The sequence below is a fragment of the Neoarius graeffei genome, chromosome 8, assembly GCF_027579695.1.
Source record: "Neoarius graeffei isolate fNeoGra1 chromosome 8, fNeoGra1.pri, whole genome shotgun sequence".
Taxonomy (NCBI): domain Eukaryota; kingdom Metazoa; phylum Chordata; class Actinopteri; order Siluriformes; family Ariidae; genus Neoarius; species Neoarius graeffei.
In genome coordinates, this window is record NC_083576.1 from 74,270,476 (window position 1) to 74,293,173 (window position 22,698).

The 22,698-nt window shown below is 41.1% G+C and overlaps 1 protein-coding gene across 2 annotated transcripts in view; it reads left to right on the forward strand.

The window, feature by feature from the left end:
* Positions 1–13,097: 13,097 nt before the first annotated feature.
* lcat (lecithin-cholesterol acyltransferase) overlaps positions 13,098–22,698 on the forward strand; it is a 46,445-nt gene continuing 36,844 nt past the window's right edge. For both annotated transcript variants that reach the window (XM_060928233.1, XM_060928234.1), the window contains exons 1-2: positions 13,098–13,298; positions 21,225–21,381. In XM_060928233.1, the coding sequence (XP_060784216.1) occupies positions 13,151–13,298; positions 21,225–21,381 (305 nt within the window). In that variant the 5' untranslated portion in view covers positions 13,098–13,150. The remainder of the gene's footprint in view (positions 13,299–21,224; positions 21,382–22,698) is intronic.

The window sequence follows — 22,698 nt, forward strand, 5'->3', positions numbered from 1 at the left end:
ACAGCGCTAACCACTACACCACCATGCCACCCCATATTGTTTCTGTTAAGTGGATTTATGTTAATTTTGTATATATTATATTTATTTACATACCACCTTTCTTAGCTGTCAGGTACTTGGCAGGTAAGGGTTTTGCACCTTAAATTTTTGCACCTTTGGGACCAGCACAAAAGAAATTTTGTTGTGCCTTAAAAATGACAATAAAGTACTTGAACTAGTGGTTAGAACTGTTGCCTCGCAGCAAGAAGGTTCTGGGTTCAAGCCCAGTGGCCAACGAGGGCCTTTCTGTGTGGAGTTTGCATGTTCTCCCCATGTATGTGTGGGTTTTCTCCGGGAGCTCCGGTTTCCCCGACAGTCCAAAGACATGCAGGTTAGGCTAATTGGTGGCTCTAAATTGACCGTAGGTGTGAATGTGAGTGTGAATGGTTGTTTGTTTCTATGTGTCAGCCCTGTGATGACCAGGGTGTACACTGCCTCTCGTTGGACTCTATAATTAGCTGGAATAGGCTCCAGTTTGCCTGTGACCCTGTAGAGAATAAGTGACTACAGATCATGGATGGAAAACTTCCAGGATAAACTAGTGTTAAAACAGGAAAAAAAAGTGCTGTGCAGGACTGACAAACAGTGCATCATTTACTTTTTTTTTCAATTAAAAGGCAGATTATTAATAATACAAGTAATTTTCTATGTGTACTGGAGAGGATCAGACCGTCCACTTGTATTGTAAATGATCGACTTCACAGCCCTGTGATGCAAACAACCAGACACGGCCCCTCAGAGCAAATAGACCAATGAGTAAATTGAGTTGTTTGGATTTTTGGAACTGTACACATTCTGCCCGTGTGTCTTCTGACCTGTTGTGTGCCTCACATAACATAATAAAACAGAATGAAAAAAAATACAGAAGGTAAAATATTGCCTTTCCTTCCTGCTAAGAATAAATCAGTTATATCAAATATTGTTTGTGTTTTAGGCTATTTTGTAGGGGGAATAAAAGACATGTCATGTTTCATGTGTTCAGGACTACTCAGAAAGGTTTGGCCAAAAATAACATTTACATAGTGTTTCCCGTTCTCCAGATGTAGTTGATCACTTAAATAACATTTGGCATCTGAATTTTGCTTGTTTAATTTTGCACTGGAGCTCCAGTAAGACAAAGTTTACAGCTGTCTAAATCATTATACACTCCTCAGCATTCATAAGGCATTGTTTTTTTAGTACCCTTATAAAAAATAAAATCACAAAAACTTCATATGTGAAGAACTGCCATCTAACAGTTGTAAAAAGCATGTCGTACTGTGTATGGTTGTGTGTGAGAAACCAGTAAAATTTGATTTTGAATACTGACACTTGACTTATTTTGCACATTTTTGACATGTGGTACATTTGTTTTTATATTATACTACTTTTTTCCCCAAATGATCTATTTGGTTTCACATGTTCATTTTTCCCATATAAAGCGTGTAGTTTTATTTTTCATTTCGCACGTACAGTACGATGACCTGTTATTTATATGATGTCACATGTTTGCTTGGTTTAACCAGGCCTCAATAACTTCAAAACAAATTGGCTGGTAAATATTACAGACTTGAACATGATACGATTTGTCAGTGAAGATTTCAGAGGGGAAAAGCTCTGTGGCTCTAATAAATTGCAAAAAAAAAAATTCTTGTATACATTTAAATAATGAACCTAACGGTTTAATTGATGCTCATACACAGAATAGTCTATTGATAGAGATGTTTGTTCGGCATGCTTGCAATTGGTTTTGTCCAATTTGCTTGCTACATGTTTTGGCTAGTTTCAGTTAAATCCTTGAAACTTATCTTCACTCGCACATCTGCTTTCTGTTTTCCTTAGACTATCCTGATCAGTGATGTAATTCATCATAACCCATCAAAACTACCCTGTAACACGCAGACAACTCGACTTCTTGAATCCCATCTTCCAATCATTTAGCGACAACACACTCTTAAATATGGCTATATACTCGTGCTTGTCTTTCAGTAATCTGAGAACCATCTCTGAACAGCTGTATCTGATATCCGTGAGGTAGAATCTCCTAGCTGACAGAGGACGACATTTCTAGATCATATTTTATCAGTTCACCTTTTTCAGCCTATTGGCAACACGGTGGTGTAGTGGTTAGCACTGCTGCCTCACAGTAAGAAGGTTCTGGGTTCAAGCCCGGTAGCCAACGGGGGATCTTTGTGTTTGCATGTTCTCCCCGTGTCTGCGTGGGTTTCCTCTGGGTGCTCTGGTTTCCCCCACAGTCCAAAGACAATGCAGGTTAGGTTAATTGGTGGTTCTAAATTGACCGTGAGTGTGAATGGTTGTTTGTCTCTATGTGTCAGCCCTGCAATGATCTACCAACTTGTCCAGGGTGTACCCTGCCTCTCACCCATAGTCAGCTGGGATAGACTCCAGCTCGCCTGCGACCCTGCACAGGATAAGTGGCTACGGATAATGGATGGATGGAAAAACTTTCTTCAGTACAGACAAATCTCATCTCATCTCATTATCTCTAGCCGCTTTATCCTGTTCTGCAGGGTCGCAGGCAAGCTGGAGCCTATCCCAGCTGACTACAGGCGAAAGGCGGGGTACACCCTGGACAAGTCGCCAGGTCATCACAGGGCTGACACATAGACACAGACAACTATTCACACTCACATTCACACCTACGGTCAATTTAGAGTCACCAGTTAACCTAACCTGCATGTCTTTGGACTGTGGGGGAAACCGGAGCACCCGGAGGAAACCCACGTGGACACGGGGAGAACGTGCAAACTCCGCACAGAAAAGCCCTCGCCGGCCACGGGGCTCGAACCCGGACCTTCTTGCTGTGAGGCGACAGCGCTAACCACTACACCACTGTGCCGCCCCTACAGACAAATCAGTCTATTAAAAATAATGAATAATTAATTAGGGTGTGACGATTGTCTGTACCCTTCCCCCCATTTTTACAGATAACAGTGTACCTAAACTCTACCTTTCCTTGTTACTTGTCTTTTGTTATATCTACATTAGGTGGAAACATGGATATAGCATACCTTTAAAAATATTTTAAGGGACATAAATGGACCTTTAAGCTTTAAATATCTTTATATGCACATTTCTATGTAAAAGATACATCTTAATTTACAAAAGGTGTATATATTTTATTGGGGGCAGCCATGGCCTGAAGGTTAGAGAAGCACCTAAAGGGTTGCTGGTTTGATTCCTGGAACCAGCAGGAATAACGTCAGGGAAGTTGAGTGAATAAACAGCACCTTCTCCTCCCTCTGTATCATGGCTGAAGTGCTCTTGAGCAAGGCACCTAACCCCCAACTGCTCCTCGGGTGCTGTAGCATAGCTGCCCACTGCTCTGGGTATGTGTGTGTGCTCATTGCTGACATGTGTTCACTGCTTCCGATGGGTTAAATGCAGAGGAGAAATTTTGCTGTGCTTGAGGGTATGTGTGACAAAAATAAAGGCTTCTTCTTCTTTATATTATAAAAGATATATTACACATCAACACTCCAGCAATACAGAAGACTATGGTTTAAATTTTTTTTTTCTGTGAGTGTAGGCTATACGAGTACAAATATGCTATACAAATATATTTGATGATAAATTTGACTAGTGATATTTAATAGTCATCCCTGACCAACATCCCTGAGACCAGATGTGGTGCTAACATCTGCATCTTCCAAGCAGGTCCTCTTACTGGAGCTGACAGTCCCTTGGGAGGATCGCATGGAAGAGGCCAATGAGCACAAGTGGCTCAAGTATCAGGAACTCATTGAGGAGTGCTGGAAGAGGGGCTGGAAAGCTTGCTGTGAGCCAGTCGAGGTGGGGTGCAGAGGCTTTGTTGCGCATTCCCTGTGCAAGATCTACACCCTGCTTGGCATTATAGGAGCAGCAAAGAGGAGAGCCATCAAGTCCACCTCAGAGGCTGCGGAAAGAGCCTCGAGGTGGATTTGGATTAAAAGGTTCAAGAAGTGGGCCAATAATGCTGGGATACAAGTCGGGGCCCGATCAACTCTGACTGGGTCACCTGAAGGAGGGTGTCTGATGTTGTGAGACCCGAAACACCTGAGGATCTCAGGAAACATCACTGACGACGTTTCCAGCACATCTACAGATGTATCTATACACAATAGTCAGTTGACACATGCGTCAGTTTCCTGAGATATCATGAGTGTTGATAATAACTTAATAATGAGACGGAAGCTGAAGTGAACTACGGAAATGTAAAAAAAAAAAAAAACAGTGTAAAAATCAGATGTCACGACCTTTGAATGTGTGTGGGTCTTCTTCTTTTGGCTGCTCCCGATTAGGGGTCGCCACAGCGGACCTTTCGTCTCCATTGCTACCTGTCTTCCGCATCCTTCTCTACCACACCCGTCACTTTCATGTCCTCTCAACATATCCATGTATCTCCTCTTTGGCCTTCCTCATTTTCGTATGCCTGGCAGCTCCATCCTCAACATTCTCCTTCCAAAATGCTCTCTATCTCTTCGCAGGATATGCCCATACCATCTCAGTCTCATCTCTCTTAGCTTAATTCCCAAGCTCTCCACATGTGCTGTCCCTCTGATGTGCTCGTTCATTATCCTGTCCAACTTTGTCACTCCCATCGCAAACCTTAACATCCTCAACTCCGCCACCTCCAACTTTGCCTCCTGTCTCTTCGTTAAGGGTACGGCCTCCAACCCATACATCACAGCTGGTCTCACTACTGTCTTATACATCTTACCTTTCACTTTTGCTGGGACTTTCCTATCACAAATGACTCCTGAAATCCTTCTCCAACTGCTCCACCCTGCCTGCACTCTCTTTCTCACCTCACTATCGCAGCCCCCATTTTCCTGCACAGTTGACCCCAGGTACTCGAATTCACCAACTTTCTTTACATCTAGTCCTTGCATCTTCACTACACTCTCATCCCCATTCTCATTGATGCACATGTATTCTGTTTTGCTACTGCTCACCTTCATTCCTCTTTGTTCCAATGCATACCTCCATCTCTCCAAACCCGGCTCAACCTCCTTTCTACTTTCACCACATATCACAATATCATCCTCAAACATCATGTTCCATGGTGACTCTAGCCTCACTTCGTCCATCAAGCTATCCATCGCTATGGCAAACAAGAAAGGACTCAAAGCAGATCCTTGATGGAGTCCCACTTTCACCTTGAACCATTCAGTCATTCCAACTGCACATCTCATTACTGTTTCACTGTTCTCATACATGTCTTGCATCACTCGAATATACTTCTCATTCACTCCACTCTTTCTCATCCAATACCATAACTCATCTCTCGGCACTCTATCGTATGCCTTCACCAGGTCTACAAACACACAATGTAGCTTTCTCTGGCCTTCCCTGTACTTCTCCATTAACATTCTTAAAGCAAAAATTGCATCCGACGTGCCCTTCCTTGGCATAAACCCGTACTGCTGTTCACAGATTGCTTCCGCTCTTCTCAACCTCGCCTCCAATACCCTTTCCCATAACTTCATGGTTTGGCTCATCAGTTTCATCCCTCTGTAATTACTGCAGCTCTGTACATCTCCCTTATTCTTGTATATTGGGACTAGCACACTCTTTCTCCATTCATCTGGCACCTTCTCATTCTCTAGGATCTTATTAAACAATCTCATTAGGAACTCCACAGCCGTCTCACCCAAACATCTCCAAGCCTCAATCGGGATACCATCTGGTCCGACTGCTTTCCCAGTCTTCATTCTTTTCATGGCTGCCCTCACCTCATCCTTACTAACCAACTCTGCTTCCTGATTTGCTGTCTCCAACAAATCTGACCTTTTCTCTCTTGGATTCTCTTCATTTAATAAATCCTCAAAGTACTCTTTCCACCTTCTTAATACACTCTCTTTGTTTGTCAGCACATTTCCATTTCCATCTTTCATCACTCTTACCTGCTGTACATCCCTTGCTTCCCTGTTTCTCTGCCTAGCTAGTCTGTACAGGTCTTTCTCTCCTTCTTTGGTCTCCAGTCTTTCGTACAACTCCTGGTATGCATCTGCTTTTGCCTTTGCTACCGCTCTTTTTGCCTTCTGTCTCGTCTCTCTGTATAACCGCCTGCTTTCCTCGTCTCTCTGATCATCCCAGTTCTTCTTTGCTAGCCTCTTCTTTTTTATAATTTCCTGCACTTCTTTGTTCCACCACCCTGTCTCCTTGTCTTCCTTCCTCCTTCCCGCTGACGATCCTAGCACCTTCCTTGCTGCCTGTCTACCTAGTATAGCAGTAGTATTCCAATCTTCTGGCAGACTTCCATTACCACTCAATGCTCGTCTCATTTCTTCCCTAAACTCCTTCTGATGTTCAACCTCTTTTTAGTTTCCTCCACTTAATCTTCAGCTCCACTATTTGACCTTCCTCTTTTTCACTTTCAGGCTCATCCTGCACATGACCACTCGATGTTATCTAGCTACACTCTCCCCTGCCATCACTTTATAGTCTCCAATCTCCTTCAGGTTACCCCTTCTGCAGAGTATGTAGGCCACCTGTGTAGATCTTCCTCCACTCTTAAATGTCACCCTGTGCTGCTCTTTCTTCTCGGAGTATGTATTGACTACTGCCAAATTCATCCTCTTTGAAAAATCAACCACCATTTGCCTTTCTCTCTCTTACACCATATCTGCCCATCATGTCCTCATCTCCTCTGTTTCCCTTGCCAACATGTCTGTTGAAATCTGCTCCTATCAGCACGTGCTCCTCCCTCAGTATACTTTCTACCCCTTCATCCATCTTTTACCAGAAAGACTCTTTCTCTTCATTCTCACATCCAACCTGTGGGGCGTACGCACACACATTACCACTCCTTGAATCTCCAACTTCATGCCTATCACTCTATCTGATACCCTCTTCACATCAATTACACTGTTGACCAACTCTCCCCTCAAAACAATACCAACACCATTTCTCTTTCCATCGACTCCATAATAAAACAACTTGCATCCACCGCCAATGTTCTTGGCCTTGCTTCCCTTCCGTCTCGTCTCCTGCACACACACAATGTCCAACTTCCTTCTTTCCATCATACCTGCTAACTCTCTCGCTCTGCCAGTCAATGTTTCCACATTCAGTGTTCCTACCCTCAATTCTAAGCTCCTTCCTTCCCTTCCATTTTTCACGCTCTCTCCTAACACGCCTCCCCCCTCTCTTTCTCCTTCTCCGTTTTGGCGCAACAGTAGCATACTTTCCACCAGCACCCTGTTGACCAACAGTACCAGAGGCGGTCGTTGTTAACCCGGGCCCCGACAGATCCGGTATGGTATTTCTCTTTTCAATCCGCATGTTAGATTTGGCACAGTTTTACACTGGATGCCCTTCCTGACGCAACCCTCTCCATTTATCCGGGCTTGGGACCGGCCCCAAGAGTACGCTTATGCACGCCCAGTGGCTATTTCTTGTGAAGTTAGATAGAACCTCCCCAACTTATCTGTGCCAATGTCCCTTAAGCCTGAGGTTTTCCTTGGGCTTATATTTTCAAGGGAGATTGGCACAGATATAGTCCGGGAGCCAAAGGCCCAAATTTGGTTGAACCTGGCTTCGTCGGTTAAAGTTTTTTTTTTTTGCTGTTTGTTGTTGTCCAAGGCAGTGGCGGTTCTAGACCAAAATTACTAGGGGGGCCGAGGTGGGGCCAGTGTTTTTTCAGGGGGGCACATATGAGCAAAACATGGCAATATTTAAGCGTTCAAAATGTTTTGTTTAGTTTATTTAAAACCAAAACAAAATACATTGAGCATAAATACAATGAGAAACATTCTGTCTCAATAGCCTAAACATAAATTGTGCTCAGTAAATCTTAAAACCATGTTTCTCTTTTTTGTAAAATAAGATTTCTATTTTTGCATACAATGAACCTTTTCTTCAGACGTGGCTCACTGGAGTGTTGTCCAAGCACTTGCTGATATCTGGAGAAAGATGAATACAGTAAACATGAGAGTGCGACTGAGAACAACATTTATTTATCATTATTCATTTATTAATTTATTATTATATCTATTATTTGTATTTTATATTTATTAATTATTATTCAGACTTCACACTTTCAGGGTAGGCTATATGAATTGTAGGTCGACACTGCTCACACACATACATTTGTTCAACATCACAAACCTGATGGTGCTGTACTTGATATGCATGGTGAATCTGGTTGTCCCAATGACTCGTTGGGTTGTCCCTCATTCTGTCCCTCAATCTGATCCTGAATGTCTTCATCCTCACTCTCAGATTGCCTTTCAGATGCCTCACTTTCCACCTCTCCAACCACCACCTCTGGCTCTCTCTCCACCTCTGTCTCTCTCTCCTCTTTCATAATCTTCATCTTCCTTACTCTCTCTATGTTGCTTTTTGCCAACAGGGGCAAAAAAGGACATAATGTCCTTCTTGCTCCTTTCCATGATGATAGCCTACAGTAGGTCTATACTAAAAAGTAAACGGAGAGGAATGTAGCCTCTACATATCAAAAGGCCATTAAAGTTTTACAAGTAGGTTAAACACTGTCGGTTATTTTACCCATTTCCCAAAAATATTAAGTTACGCTACTTATTGCTGTGCAACGCACTTTTAAGAAAGCGCAATAAAACGGATTTATTATTGTAGTGAACAACAACAGTAAAACACGGATATGTGCAAACACTGACGTTACGAAACTGAATAATTTTCCTTACCTTCGCCTCTTTGCAGTAGGTAGCCTAGTCCTTGCAGGGCTGCAGCTGTTATCTCTCACGTCCGAAGTTTACAATTCGCGCTGCTGCGGGTCTTTCTGCTGCAGGTAACAGTGTGCGTGTAGCGCTTTAAGGAGTCCGTGTAGAACACTCCGTCATGTCAGTTCCGATCTTCGAGCCAGCGCATGTCAAAATTAATAAATCTTGTTACCTGTTCAGCACAGGGGCCACAACAGGGGCCAGGAGCAATTTTACAGGGGCACTGGCCCCCCCTGGCCCCCGTTTAAAACCGCCTATGGTCCAAGGTCTACTCATTAAGATAAGAGAGGGTGCCCGGTGATATCCCTTGGGCAATTCCGGATATTGGCCCTTTATTGTTGGATGTGCTGCAGTCATAGCCTAAATTCTGACATTTTGACATTCTTCACTTTATGTTCACCAAAGTCTATATATCATACTTATTTTTGTGTTTGTTAACATAATAGGATGAGTTTAAGGCCTGGGGGTGGGGGGGTGTGGCCATGCAATTGGGGGCGGGGCTTATACCAAAAAGCCCTTTCTTACTCTATTACTTTGGTTGTTAATGCGAGCCTTAAATTATTAGGCATACACTCCATTGTCATCCTTGTGTTTACTTCTGCAGGGGCATATGAGGGACACAATTAGCTAATTCAAGCCAACTTGTGTAGCTATCTTGCTAACTCTGTCAATCACACTGCCCCCAAAAGATCACAGCACGCATAAGCTAAGCAGAGAAACTATTTGACTGTAATCATGAAAGAGCAGTGACATGTACTCACTGCTCACCAGTGAACTAGACCCATAGTTTCACAACACTGGCTAGCACACCCAACTCTCACCTAGTAAATGCTAGTCACTGATTTTTTTAAGCTAATACATTAAGCTAATAGATTGCTTATTTTAACGATATTGACTGTTGAAATAGTAATGTCCCTGGTTCCCTAGTAAAATTCAGGGCATTGTCCCCGATTATCATCTCAAAAGTCTGTTAACCTTACCCTCACCCCCACTCCAAACCACACTGCTTGTGGACTGAGAGTCATGTGCACTAGCCAGTCCACTGACTAGCACGACTTTTAAAACGTTGGGCAGTAAGGTTTCCTTAAGCTAATACATTAAGCTAATAGATTGCTTATTTTTACGATATTGACTGTTGAAATAGTAATGTTCCTGGTTCCCTAGTAAAATTCAGGGCATTGTCCCCGATTCACCCCCACTCCAAACCACACTGCTCTTCCACTGACTAGCACGACTTTTAAAACGTTGGGGAGTAAGGTTTACTTAACATTCTCCTCTGTACTAGCTGGCATCCAGTACATAAGCATATTTTTACAGACACTAAGCAATGGCAAAGGGTTTAGAGGGGTTTTTTTTTCATCTAAACTCTTAGTTCTTTCCTTAAATAGTTTTTGTGTTTTGTGTGTGTGTTTGCATACTGTATGTAATTATTTTACATAATTATTGCTCATTAGTGTGTGTGCATGTGTATGTGTGTGTGTGTGCATGCATGCATGCATGCACGTACATGCTTTATGTACTGTAGTTCTTGTATCAAAATTGTTAATTTTGCAAATTTATGAAAGGGTCAATTACACGTTTGACTAATTTGAATGACAGTAAAGCGTGAATACTGTACAGCCAATTTGGTTAATTGAAAATCAGTATCTTTTGCTATTCTTGTGTGTGTGTGCGCATGCTGTATATGCCATTTTGCATGCTTGATATATTGCATACTGTAGTTTTACATAGTGGATCACTGGTGTGAGTGTATATGCATGCTGTATATAGTTATATTGCATGCTGTATATAGTTCTTTTACATAGTGGATCACTGGTGTGAATGTATATGCATGCTGTATATATTTCTATTTCATACTGTATATACAGTAGTTCTTTTACATAGTGGATCACTGGTGTGAGTGTATGCATGCTGTATATAGTTCTATTGCATGCTGTAGTTCTTTTACATAGTGGATCATTGGTGTGAGTGTATACATGCTGTATATAGTTCGTTTACATAGTGGATCATTGGTGTGAGTGTATGCATGCTGTATATAGTTCTTTTACATAGTTATTGGTCATTAGTGTGTGTGTGTGTGTGCATGCTGTATATAGTTCTTTTGCATGCTGTATAGTTCTTACATAGATATTGATCATTATTTTGTATTAACTGTAGAGTTTATGTAATACTTGTATAAAAATCGCTAATTTGGAAAAGTTATGAAAGGGTTAATTAATCCACATTTGATGTATTTGAATGACAAATATAGAGAAAAATGTGAATACCTATCAGATACAGCCAACTTGGTGCATTTAATATCAGTATTTACACTGATATTATTTTTTTGTATTTTCTTCCATTATTTGGGCATATAGGGCATTAAAGGGTTAATATATTAAATTGCCCAAGGGATATCACCGGGCACCCTCTTAAATCTTGAAGAGCTACCTCAAATCTATAAGATAAAGCAAAAAAAAAAAACTTTAACCAAAAATTCCGGGTCCGACCCCCTGGCTCCCGGACTAATAGGTTGGGGAGGTGATCTCTAACTTCACAAGAATGGTAGATATGAACTCCTAACTTTCTTGTTCACAAGAAAATCGACACAGATTTGGCACAGTTATACACCGGATGCCCTTCCTGATGCAACCCTCTCCATTTATTCAGGCTTGGGACCGGCCCCAAGAGTACGCTTATGCATGCCCAGTGGCTATTTCTTGTGAAGTTAGATAGAACCTCCCCAACCTATCTGTGCCAATGTCCCTTAAACATACAAACCTGAGGTTTTCCTGGGGCTTGTATTTTCAAGGGAGATTGGCACAGATAGGTTGGGGAGGTGATCTCTAACTTCACAAGAATGTTAGATATGAACTCTTAACTTTCTTGTTCACAAGAAAATTGACACAGATTTAGCACAGTTATACACCGGATGCATGGCGGCACGGTGGTGTAGTGGTTAGCACTGTTGCCTCACAGCAAGAAGGTCCAGGTTTGAGCCCCGTGGCCGGCGAGGGCCTTTCTGTGCGGAGTTTGCATGTTCTCCCCGTGTCCGCGTGGGTTTCCTCCGTGTGCTCCGTTTTCCCCCACAGTCCAAAGACATGCAGGTTAGGTTAACTGGTGGCTCTAAATTGACCGTGAGTGTGAATGTGAGTGTGAATGGTTGTCTGTGTCTATGTGTCAGCCCTGTGATGACCTGGAGGCTTGTCCAGGGTGTACCCCGCCTTTCGCCCGTAGTCAGCTGGGATAGGCTCCAGCTTGCCTGCGACCCTGTAGAACAGGATAAAGCGGCTAGAGATAATGAGGTTGGGGAGGTTATATCTAACTTCACAAGAAACTGTGAACTTAGATATAACTTCACAATTTATAGGTGGGGTGGCATGGTGGTGTAGTGGTTAGCGCTGTTGCCTCACAGCAAGAAGGTCCGGGTTCGAGCCCCGTGGCCGGCGAGGGCCTTTCTGTGCGGAGTTTGCATGTTCTCCCTGTGTCCGCGTGGGTTTCCTCCGGGTGCTCCGGTTTCCCCCACAGTCCAAAGACATGCAGGTTAGGTTAACTGGTGGCTCTAAATTGACCGTGAGTGTGAATGTGAGTGTGAATGGTTGTCTGTGTCTATGTGTCAGCCCTGTGATGACCTGGAGGCTTGTCCAGGGTGTACCCCGCCTTTCGCCCGTAGTCAGCTGGGATAGGCTCCAGCTTGCCTGCGACCCTGTAGAACAGGATAAAGCGGCTAGAGATAATGAGGTTGGGGAGGTTATATCTAACTTCACAAGAAACTGTGAACTTAGATATAACTTCACAATTTATAGGTGGGGTGGCATGGTGGTGTAGTGGTTAGCGCTGTTGCCTCACAGCAAGAAGGTCCGGGTTCGAGCCCCGTGGCCGGCGAGGGCCTTTCTGTGCGGAGTTTGCATGTTCTCCCTGTGTCCGCGTGGGTTTCCTCCGGGTGCTCCGGTTTCCCCCACAGTCCAAAGACATGCAGGTTAGGTTAACTGGTGACTCTAAATTGAGCGTAGGTGTGAATGTGAGTGTGAATGGTTGTCTGTGTCTATGTGTCAGCCCTGTGATGACCTGGCGACTTGTCCAGGGTGTACCCCGCCTTTCGCCCGTAGTCAGCTGGGATAGGCTCCAGCTTGCCTGCGACCCTGTAGAACAGGATAAAGCGGCTAGAGATAATGAGATGGGATGAGAAACACCTATGCATATAACTGTTCCTTTGACACACTGCATGGTGAACTGTGGGACTTGATGGGACACTGTAGTGATGCCAAATGGCACGTGTTTATGGCCGGTGAGTTCATACGGTTAAACACCCCTTCCCTCCCACTACGCTCCCCCCTCTCCCCCTGTCTGTTTCTCGGACTTTCTCTCCCTAAGCAAAGAGAGCCCTTCAGTCCATTAACCGGAGAAGCACACCGCAGAGAGAGAGAGAGAGAGAGAGAGAGAGAGCAGAGATGTTGCCGCTCTCGCACGCGCCCGTCGCCGCTCTCACCGTTCTGCTCGCGCTTCAGCAGTCGGAAGGATTCTGGCTCTTTAACGTCATCTTTCCGCCGAACGCCGCAGCTCGCGAGGGGAGCAACAGCACGCCGCCTCTGGTCATCGGTAAGATCCCGACAGATAAACGGCAGCGCACGTGCGTCTAACCGCCAGCCGATTCGAATGTACTGATAAAGACTTCAAAGCATTTCGAGACTTCAAAGCATTTCAAGACATCAAAGTCTGTCTCTGTGTTAAAGCGGCTTAGACTCACAGCCCTGTAAATATTAATGCAAATCATTCCTCAGGTATTTATGGACAGAAACCCACAGTATAATTTATTTACATAGAGATAGTATTAAATTAAATTAAATTAAATTAAATGTTAATAAGTTTATTTCTTCGAATCCCTGTAGAATTAACGCCACTAGTGTTGAATTAATATCTGATGTACTGAATTAACACTCAATGTTTGTGTTTTTACTCTTACTAGTTAATAGTTCAAGTGCTGCTTGAACTTTGACAGTATTACACTACCGTTCAAAAGTTGGGGGTCACTTTGAAATGTCCTTATTTTTGAAAGAAAAGCACTGTTCTTTTCAACGAAGGTCACTTTAAACTAATCAGAAATCCACTCTATACATTGCTAATGTGGTAAATGACTATTCTAGCTGCAAATGTCTGGTTTTTGGTGCGATATCTCCATAGGTGTATAGAGGCCCATTTCCAGCAACTATAATTATATATAATTATAATCTTTTACAGTCTGCATGCTTCAAATTTTACTTAACTTTTATTCTATTTTATTCTGCTGGTTTTTTTCCCCCTATTTGAACTTCTACTTCATTTTATTATTTTATTTCTACTATTGTTTAATTCTTATTTTATTTCTTCCCATTTATTTTATGTAATTTTATTCTCTATTGTTTACTGTTTTGCTTTTACTTCTGTAAAGCACATTGAACTGCCACTGTGTATGAAATGTGCTATATAAATAAACTTGCCTTGCCTTGCTGTTGGAAAGCTCTCCATGTTAGCTGAGCACTTACCACCATTATGTGAATAATTAGGCAACAGTACTTTGACTAAAGCAGATTATTACCTTTGCCACCTTTGTTGGAGTAGGTTTTGTTTTCACCTCCATTTGTTTGTTTGTTTATTTGCCTTTTAACAACGTAACTCAAAAAGCAGTGAATAGATTTTGATAACATTTGGAGGAAAGGTGGGCCATGGGCCAAGGAATAATTGATTAGGTTTTGATGCAAATCCGGATATGTACACTACCTTTCAAAAGTTTGGGGTCACTTTGAAATGCCCTTATTTTTGAAAGAAAAGCACTGTTCTTTTCAACGAAGATCACTTTAAACTAATCAGAAATACACTCTATACATTGCTAATGTGGTAAATGACTATTCTAGCTGCAAATGTCTGTTTTTTGGTGCAATATCTCCATAGGTGTATAGAGGCCCATTTCCAGCAACTCTCACTCCAGTGTTCTAATGGTACAATGTGTTTGCTCATTGCCTCAGAAGGCTAATGGATGATTAGAAAACCCTTGTACAATCATGTTAGCACAGCTGAAAACAGTTGAGCTCTTTAGAGAAGCTATAAAACTGACCTTCCTTTGAGCAGATTGAGTTTCTGGAGCATCACATTTGTGGGGTCGATTAAATGCTCAAAATGGCCAGAAAAACGTCTTGACTATATTTTCTATTCATTTTACAACTTATGGTGGTAAATAAAAGTGTGACTTTTCGTGGAAAACACAAAATTGTCTCGGTGACCCCAAACTTTTGAACGGTAGTGTATATCAGCCGAACAAGAGCAGTGATTGATTAACCCTTACAATATTAAATGAAACTTTACCCAAAGTATTTAACCCCTACAGCACTGGATGACCTTTTGTAGTGTTAATTTAACACCATTAGTGACTCATTAACCCTTAAAATATTGAATTAAACCTTACCCAAAGTATTTAACCCCTCCAGTGGCGCATGTATTTTTATAGTGTTAAATTAAAACCATTAGTGACTAATTAACCCTTAAAATGTTGAATTAGTATCTGCAGTCTTAAATTAATCCTCACCCAAAGTATTTAACCTCTGCAGCACTGGATGAACTTTTATAGAGTTAATTTAGCACCATTAGTGTTAAATTAACACCATCAGTGACCAATTAACCCTTAAAATATTGATTTAGCATCTGCAGTATTAAATTAATCTTCACACAAAGTATTTAACCCCTACAGCACTGGATGACCTTTTGTAGTGTTAATTTAACACCATTAGTGACTCATTAACCCTTACAATGTTGAATTAAACCTTACAGTATTAAATTAAACCTTAACCAAAGTATTTAACCCCTGCACTGCTGCATGTACTTTTGTGTTAAATTAACCCCATCAGTGACTAATTAACCCTTAAAATCTGCAGTATTAAATTAATCCTCATGCAAAGTATTTAACCCCTAGTACATCACTGGATGAACTTTTATAGTGTTAATTTAACACCATGAGTGACTCATTAACCCTTACAATGTTGAATGAACATCTGCAGGATTGATTTAACCATCACCCAAAGTATTTAACCCCTACAGTGCTGTATGTATATTTATAGTGTAAAATTAATACAATTAGTGTTAATTAACTGGGTGAACTTTTATAGTATTAATTTAACATCATTAGTGACACATTAACCCTTAAAATACTGAATTAAACCTTGCAGTATTAAACCTTACCCTATGTATTTAACCCTTGCAGCACTGGACGACCCTTTGTAGTGTTAATTTAACACCATGAGTGACTTTACAGTGTTGAATGAACATCTGCAGTATTTATTTAACCATCACCCAAAGTATTTAACCCCTAGAGCACTGGATGACCTTTTATAGTGCTAATTTAACACCATGAGTGACTTTACAGTGTTGAGTGAACATCTGCGGTATTGATTTAACCATCACCCAAAGTATTTAACTCCTGCACTGCTGCATGTACTTTTATAGTGTTAAATTAACACCATCAGTGACTAATTCACCCTTAAAATATTGAATTAGTATCTGCAGTATTAAATTAATCCTCACCCAAAGTATTTAACCCCTACAGCACTGGATGAACTTTTATAGAGTTAATTTAGCACCATTAGTGTTAAATTAACACCATCAGTGACCAATTAACCCTTAAAATATTGATTTAGCATCTGCAGTATTAAATTAATCTTCACACAAAGTATTTAACCCCTACAGCACTGGATGAACTTTTGTAGTGTTAATTTAACAACATTAGTCACTCATTAACCCTTACAATGTTGAATTAAACCTTACAGTATTAAATTAAACCTTAACCAAAGTATTTAACCCCTGCACTGCTGCATGTACTTTTACTGTGTTAAATTAACCCCATCAGTGACTGACTAACCCTTAAAATATTGATTTAGCATCTGCAGTATTAAATTAACCCTCACCCAAAGTATTTAACCCCTACATCGCTGGATGAACTTTTATTGTGTTAATTTAACACCATTAGTGACTCATTAACCCTTACAATGTTGAGTGAATATCTGCAATATTGATTTAACCATTACCCAAAGTATTTAACCCTTACAATGCTGCATGTATTTTTATAGTGTAAAATTAACACCATTAGTGTTAATTTTGTGGATGACCTTTTGAAGTGTTAATTTAACACCTTGAGTGACTCATTAACCCTTAAAATATTGAATTAAACCTTGTAGTATTAAATTAAACCTTACCATAAGTATTTAACCCCTGCAGTGCTGCATGAACTTTTATCATGTTAATTATATAGTGGATGAACTTTTATAGTGTTCGCACCATTGGTGACTCATTAACCCTTACAATGTTGAATTAACCCTTGCGGTATTAAATTAAACCTTACCCAAAGTATTTAACTCCCACAGTGCCCCATGTACTTTTATAGTGTTAAATTAACATTATCATTAATTCATTAACCCTTAAAACATTGAATTTACATCTGCACTATTAAATTAAACCTCACCCAAAGTATTTAACTCCTTCAGCACTGGATGAACTTTTATAGAGTTAAATGAAAACCATTAGTGACTAATTAACCCCTACAATGTTGAATTAACACTCCATTTACTTAAGCCCTACAGTGCTAATTGTACTTTTACAGTGTTAAATTAACCCCTACAGTGTTGAGTGTTGAACACCCAGCATATTTAATTCTTATAGTGTTGCTTGTATGTTTACAGTGTTAAATGAACACCAGCAATAATATATTAGCATGCAGTATTGAATTAACCCTTACAATATTGAATTAACATCCCTACAATGCTGCATGAACCTTTACAGTGTTAAATTAGCACGAGATGTAATTAGTTAACTCCTAAACTGTTGAATTAACTCTCAGTGTTGAATTAACACCCACTATATTTAACTCTTACAGTGTTGAAAAAACTTTGTGTTAAATGAAGACCAACAATAATGAATTAAGTGCAGTAACATCTGCAGTAATGAAGTAACCCTTGCCATGTTGAATGAACATGCAGAATATTTAACTCCTAAAGAGTTGTGTGAACCTTTACAGTGGCAACACCTTTAATTAAGGGGGTATTTAATTAAATGTTAGAATACTGAATTACAATCTGCAGTATTGAACTAACCATCACAATGTTGAATTAACACCCAAAGTATTTAACCCCTACAGTGCTGCATAAACCCACCAATTGGTTCAATTTACACAACCAATAATGCATTAACCCTTACACTGCGTGTAACTCTTGTAATGTTATGTGAACATTATGTGAAGAGTTTAAAATAAGCAGTAAAAATTAACATCTGCAGTGTTGAATTAGCTCTTATATTGATGTATTGACACTCAAAGTATATTACATTACATTACAGGGATTTAGCAGATGCTCATATCCAGAGCGACGTACAATACGTGAGGTTCAGGAAGTGCTGACCTTCTAGAAGAGAAAGTTCTAGTGCCAAATGAACAAGTGCCAGAATAACACTTAGTGTGATATTCTGTTGAAGTAACAGCAAGCAGCAAACAGCCAAGGAAAACAATTCAACCATACAGATGAGCTGACAAAATACAACCGAATAGAGAAAAATATGTGAACCCTATGGAGCTGTATGACATATATTGATTTATTGATTGATTGATTGATTGATTGCTTTATTCTGAACAATAAAGATATAAAAATTTAAATAAAAAATACAATAATCAAAACATCATCATAAACAAACAGAATAGCGTAGCCACAAGGCAATAACATAACAATGTTCAGAAAGGATTAGGAAGAAGTAATAACTTATCCAATCCTAACCCTCTATACCACCGCTAATCAAATGTCACTTTCCACCATATAGGTTTAAATTAACACCAGCATCAATGAATTGACATCTGAATTAATAACTATTGATTTAACCCTTACCTCCCACAATATTTAACTCCAATAGTGTTGTGTACATTTTTGCAGCATTAACACAAGCAGTAATGAATTGAAGCTAGATGGCCTTTTGCCTGGATTGCCTGGATTGGCCAGACTTCAAATGTTTCCATCGCTGGCCACAATGCGCCTCCATTCTCATCCATGTTGTCCCGAGATTGTTGTTCAACTCGTCTTTCCATCGTTTTGGAGGTCGCCCGCGTGGTCTTTTCCAATTCCTTGGATACCACTCGACAATTGCGCGAGTCCATCGGTTGTCTTTGAGTCTGGCGACATGGCCTGCCCAGTTGAGCTTCTGTGTCTGGTATTCTGCGATCACATCGTTCACCCTGCTTCTCTCTCGTATCACCTCGTTTCTGATGTGCTCCCTCAGTGAGATTCCCAGCATCCACCTTTCCATGGCCCTTTGGGTTGTACTCAGTCTTTGCTCCTCTTTGCGTGTGGTGGCCCAAGTCTCGCTTCCGTATCGCATCACGGGTAAGACTGTACTATTAAACAGTTTTGCACGTGTGAGCTTGGAGATTCTTGCTGTCAGCACTTCTTTAATGGAGGCAAACGCCTTCCATCCTGCTCGGATCCTTTGGGAGATTTCTGTACCCTGATCGCGTTTCATGTTTACTGTTTGTCCGAAGTATGTATACTCTTCCACCTCTTCGATTTCAGCGCTTCCCACAATCACTGTTCCGCGTGCTACATTGTCAGACCGCATGTACTTGGTTTTGGTGCGGTTCATCTTGAGGCCAACGGTTGTACTATGTTTGTCCAGCTCGTTCAGCATATTCTGAAGTTGACCTGTATTGGATGCAATGAGAGCGATATCGTCTGCGAATCTGAGGTGTGTTAGTATCTCTCCGTTAATGTTTATACCTCCATCCCCATCGGCCTTTAGGATGATGGATTCAAGACACGCGATGAAGAATTTTGGAGAGATGGTGTCCCCTTGTTTGACACCTTTTCCAACTGGGACTGTCACGGGCGATGATAGTACTTTGATATCTGTTGTACATCCAGAGTTGGCTTCTTTCAGCACATTTATGTACTGAGGCTCAACTCCTTGCGTGTGTAGAGATTTCAGCACTGCATTTATCTCAACGCTATCAAAGGCTTTTTCGTAATCCACGAAAGCGATGCACAGGGGCAAGTTGTATTCCCTCGCACGTTCCAAAAGTTGGGTGAGGGTAAATATATGGTCAATCGTGCTGTATTTCCTACAAAAGCTGGCCTGCTGTCTCGGCTGTTGGGTTAAGATGGCCTTTTGATTTCATAAAATGGGCGAAATTTAGTTCCCTCTGAAATTTGGTCATTGTGATATGTTTATTTATGTAATATCTCAAAAAAAAAACCCCAGGCCATTCTGTGAATGGAAAGTTATTTAATTTGAGGGGATTCCTGAGTAAATAATGTGCATGAAATCGCTCGCTTCGCGCAGTCAAGCAGACAGGGGAAGTCCGTATGCACATGCGCAGATTTACCTTCTTCTTTTGGGTTTTACAGCAGCTGGCATCCACAGTGTTGCATTACTGCCATCTACAGGTTTACCTTTGACCGTGCACTGACAGTTCCATCATTCTGTCGCTAAATGAACAGCTGATCACACCGAGGTGCTCGCTGACCGCCGATATTTATTAGTTTGATCCTGCGTTTCCTTTCCTTTGTATATAACATACGGTCTTTTCTCCTCGCTTTCCGTTACTGTAGTCGGTCTTTCACGTTTCATTCGCACACTCACGTCCTCCATTTTCCTCTCCTGTTTAAAATTTGTACCCCACAATGCCTTGCATGAACGCAGAAAGCCAATCACGTGATGCATGATGTAGTATCTTGTATTGAGTCATGGTGAAGCAGGAAAAAATAGCAGAGAATTTAGGGCCACATGGCCCTAAATTCATTAATTGTTCTATTTAAAAAAAAAAAAACTAATAAAATTGGAAGTCTGTGATTCAAATTCAGTAGCTTTCGGTCCATTAAACAAAAATAATCAGGTGTCGGGGAAAATTCTTTTTATGACCTACACTTGAAAATCTGAAAGGCAGTCTACCTTTAACAGGGAAAGTGTTGAATTAACCTAAAAGGATTTATCTCCTACAGTGTTATATGAACTTTTACAGTTTTAAAATAACATGAGCAGTGATTAACTCTTACAGTGTTGAATTAACTTATCAATTCTTTAATAAAGCTTTACAATTCAGAACTAAAATCAGGATTGTTGAATTAACTATTACACAGTTGAATTAACTCTGCTCGACTTAAACTGATACCCATAGAGTTGAACTGTCTCTTACAATGTTTAACGGACTCTTACAGTGTAAATAAAATACCTAAAATGTTGAATTCATTCTTGATGTTGAATTAAAACATGTAGTATTTCATTATCTTATTATCTTAGTGTTATTTTGCATGTCTTTGAATAACCATGTACGGTATTTAATCAGCTCCATCAGTGTGAGATTCACTCTTTATGTACTGTTGACCACCAACAGTTAGTGTTTAAATACATCTAGCTGAGCATGAGTCATCTCTGTAAACAGTTCTTTCAATGCTACAGGAATGTTGCAAAATTCAACACTGAGATTTTACACTCACTCCTTTGACCTTTGTCACATTGCTGTGATTTTAGTGCCAGGGAATATCGGCAACCGCCTCGAAGCTAAAATAGACAAACCTACGCTAGTGCACTGGCTCTGCTACAAGAAGACGGAGGACTGGTTTCCTCTGTGGATCGACCTCAACATGTTCATGCCCATCGGCATCGACTGCTGGATTGACAATATAAGGTGAGGACACACTTTATAAAACGGAATAAAAGTGAATAAAGTCAGTCATTTCACAGTTGTTATACACAAATACAATGGGACAAAACATGAAGCCTCCAGGAATAAATTCAGTAATCAGTAATGGAGTGGTGTGCTGTGATGTAGCCTGATACAAAATGGAGTTACAGTTATCACTCTGACTTTGATTCATTTTCTATAATACCACATTCTTCTTCTTATTATTATTATTATTTTGGCTGCTCCCGATTAGGGGTCGCCACAGCGGCTCTTTCGTCTCCATTGCTCCCTGTCTTCCGCATCTTTCTCTACCACACCTGCCACTTTCATGTCCTCTCTCACCACATCCATGTATCTCCTCTTTGGCCTTCCTCGTTTTCGTGTGCCTGGCAGCTCCATCCTCAACATTCTCCTTCCAACATGCTCTGCATCTCTTCTCAGGATGTGCCCGTACCATCTCAGTCTCATCTCTCTTAGCTTAATTCCCAAGCTCTCCACATGTGCTGTCCCTCTGATGTGCTCGTTCCTTATCCTGTCCAACCTCCCATCGCAAACCTTAACATCCTCAACTCCGCCACCTCCAACTTTGCCTCCTGTCTCTTCGTTAAGGGTACGGTCTCCAATCCATACATCACAGCTGGTCTCACTACTGTCTTATACATCTTACCTTTCACTTTTGCTGGGACTTTCCTATCACAAATGACTCCCGAAATCCTTCTCCAACTGCTCCGCCCTGCCTGCACTCTCTTTCTCACCTCGCTATCGCAGCCCCCATTTTCCTGCACAGTTGACCCCAGGTACTTGAATTCACCCACTTTCTTTACGTCTACTCCTTGCATCTTCACTACACTCTCATCCCCATTCTCACTGATGCACATGTATTCTGTTTTGCTACTGCTCACCTTCATTCCTCTTCGTTCCAATGCATACCTCCTTCTCTCCAAACCCAACTCAACCTCCTTTCTACTTTCACCACATATCACAATATCATCCTCAAACATCATGTTCCATGGTGACTCTAGCCTCACTTCATCCGTCAAGCTATCCATCACTATGGCAAACAAGAAAGGACTCAAAGCAGATCCTTGATGAAGTCCCACCTTCACCTTGAACCATTCAACTGCACACCTTGCTGCTGTTTCACTGTTCTCATACATGTCTTGCACCACTCTAATATACTTCTCATTCACTCCACTCTTTCTCATACAATACCATAACTCATCTCTCGGCACTCTATCGTATGCCTTCTCCAGGTCTACATACACACAATGTAGCTTTCTCTGGCCTTCCCTGTACTTCTCCATTAACATTCTTAAAGCA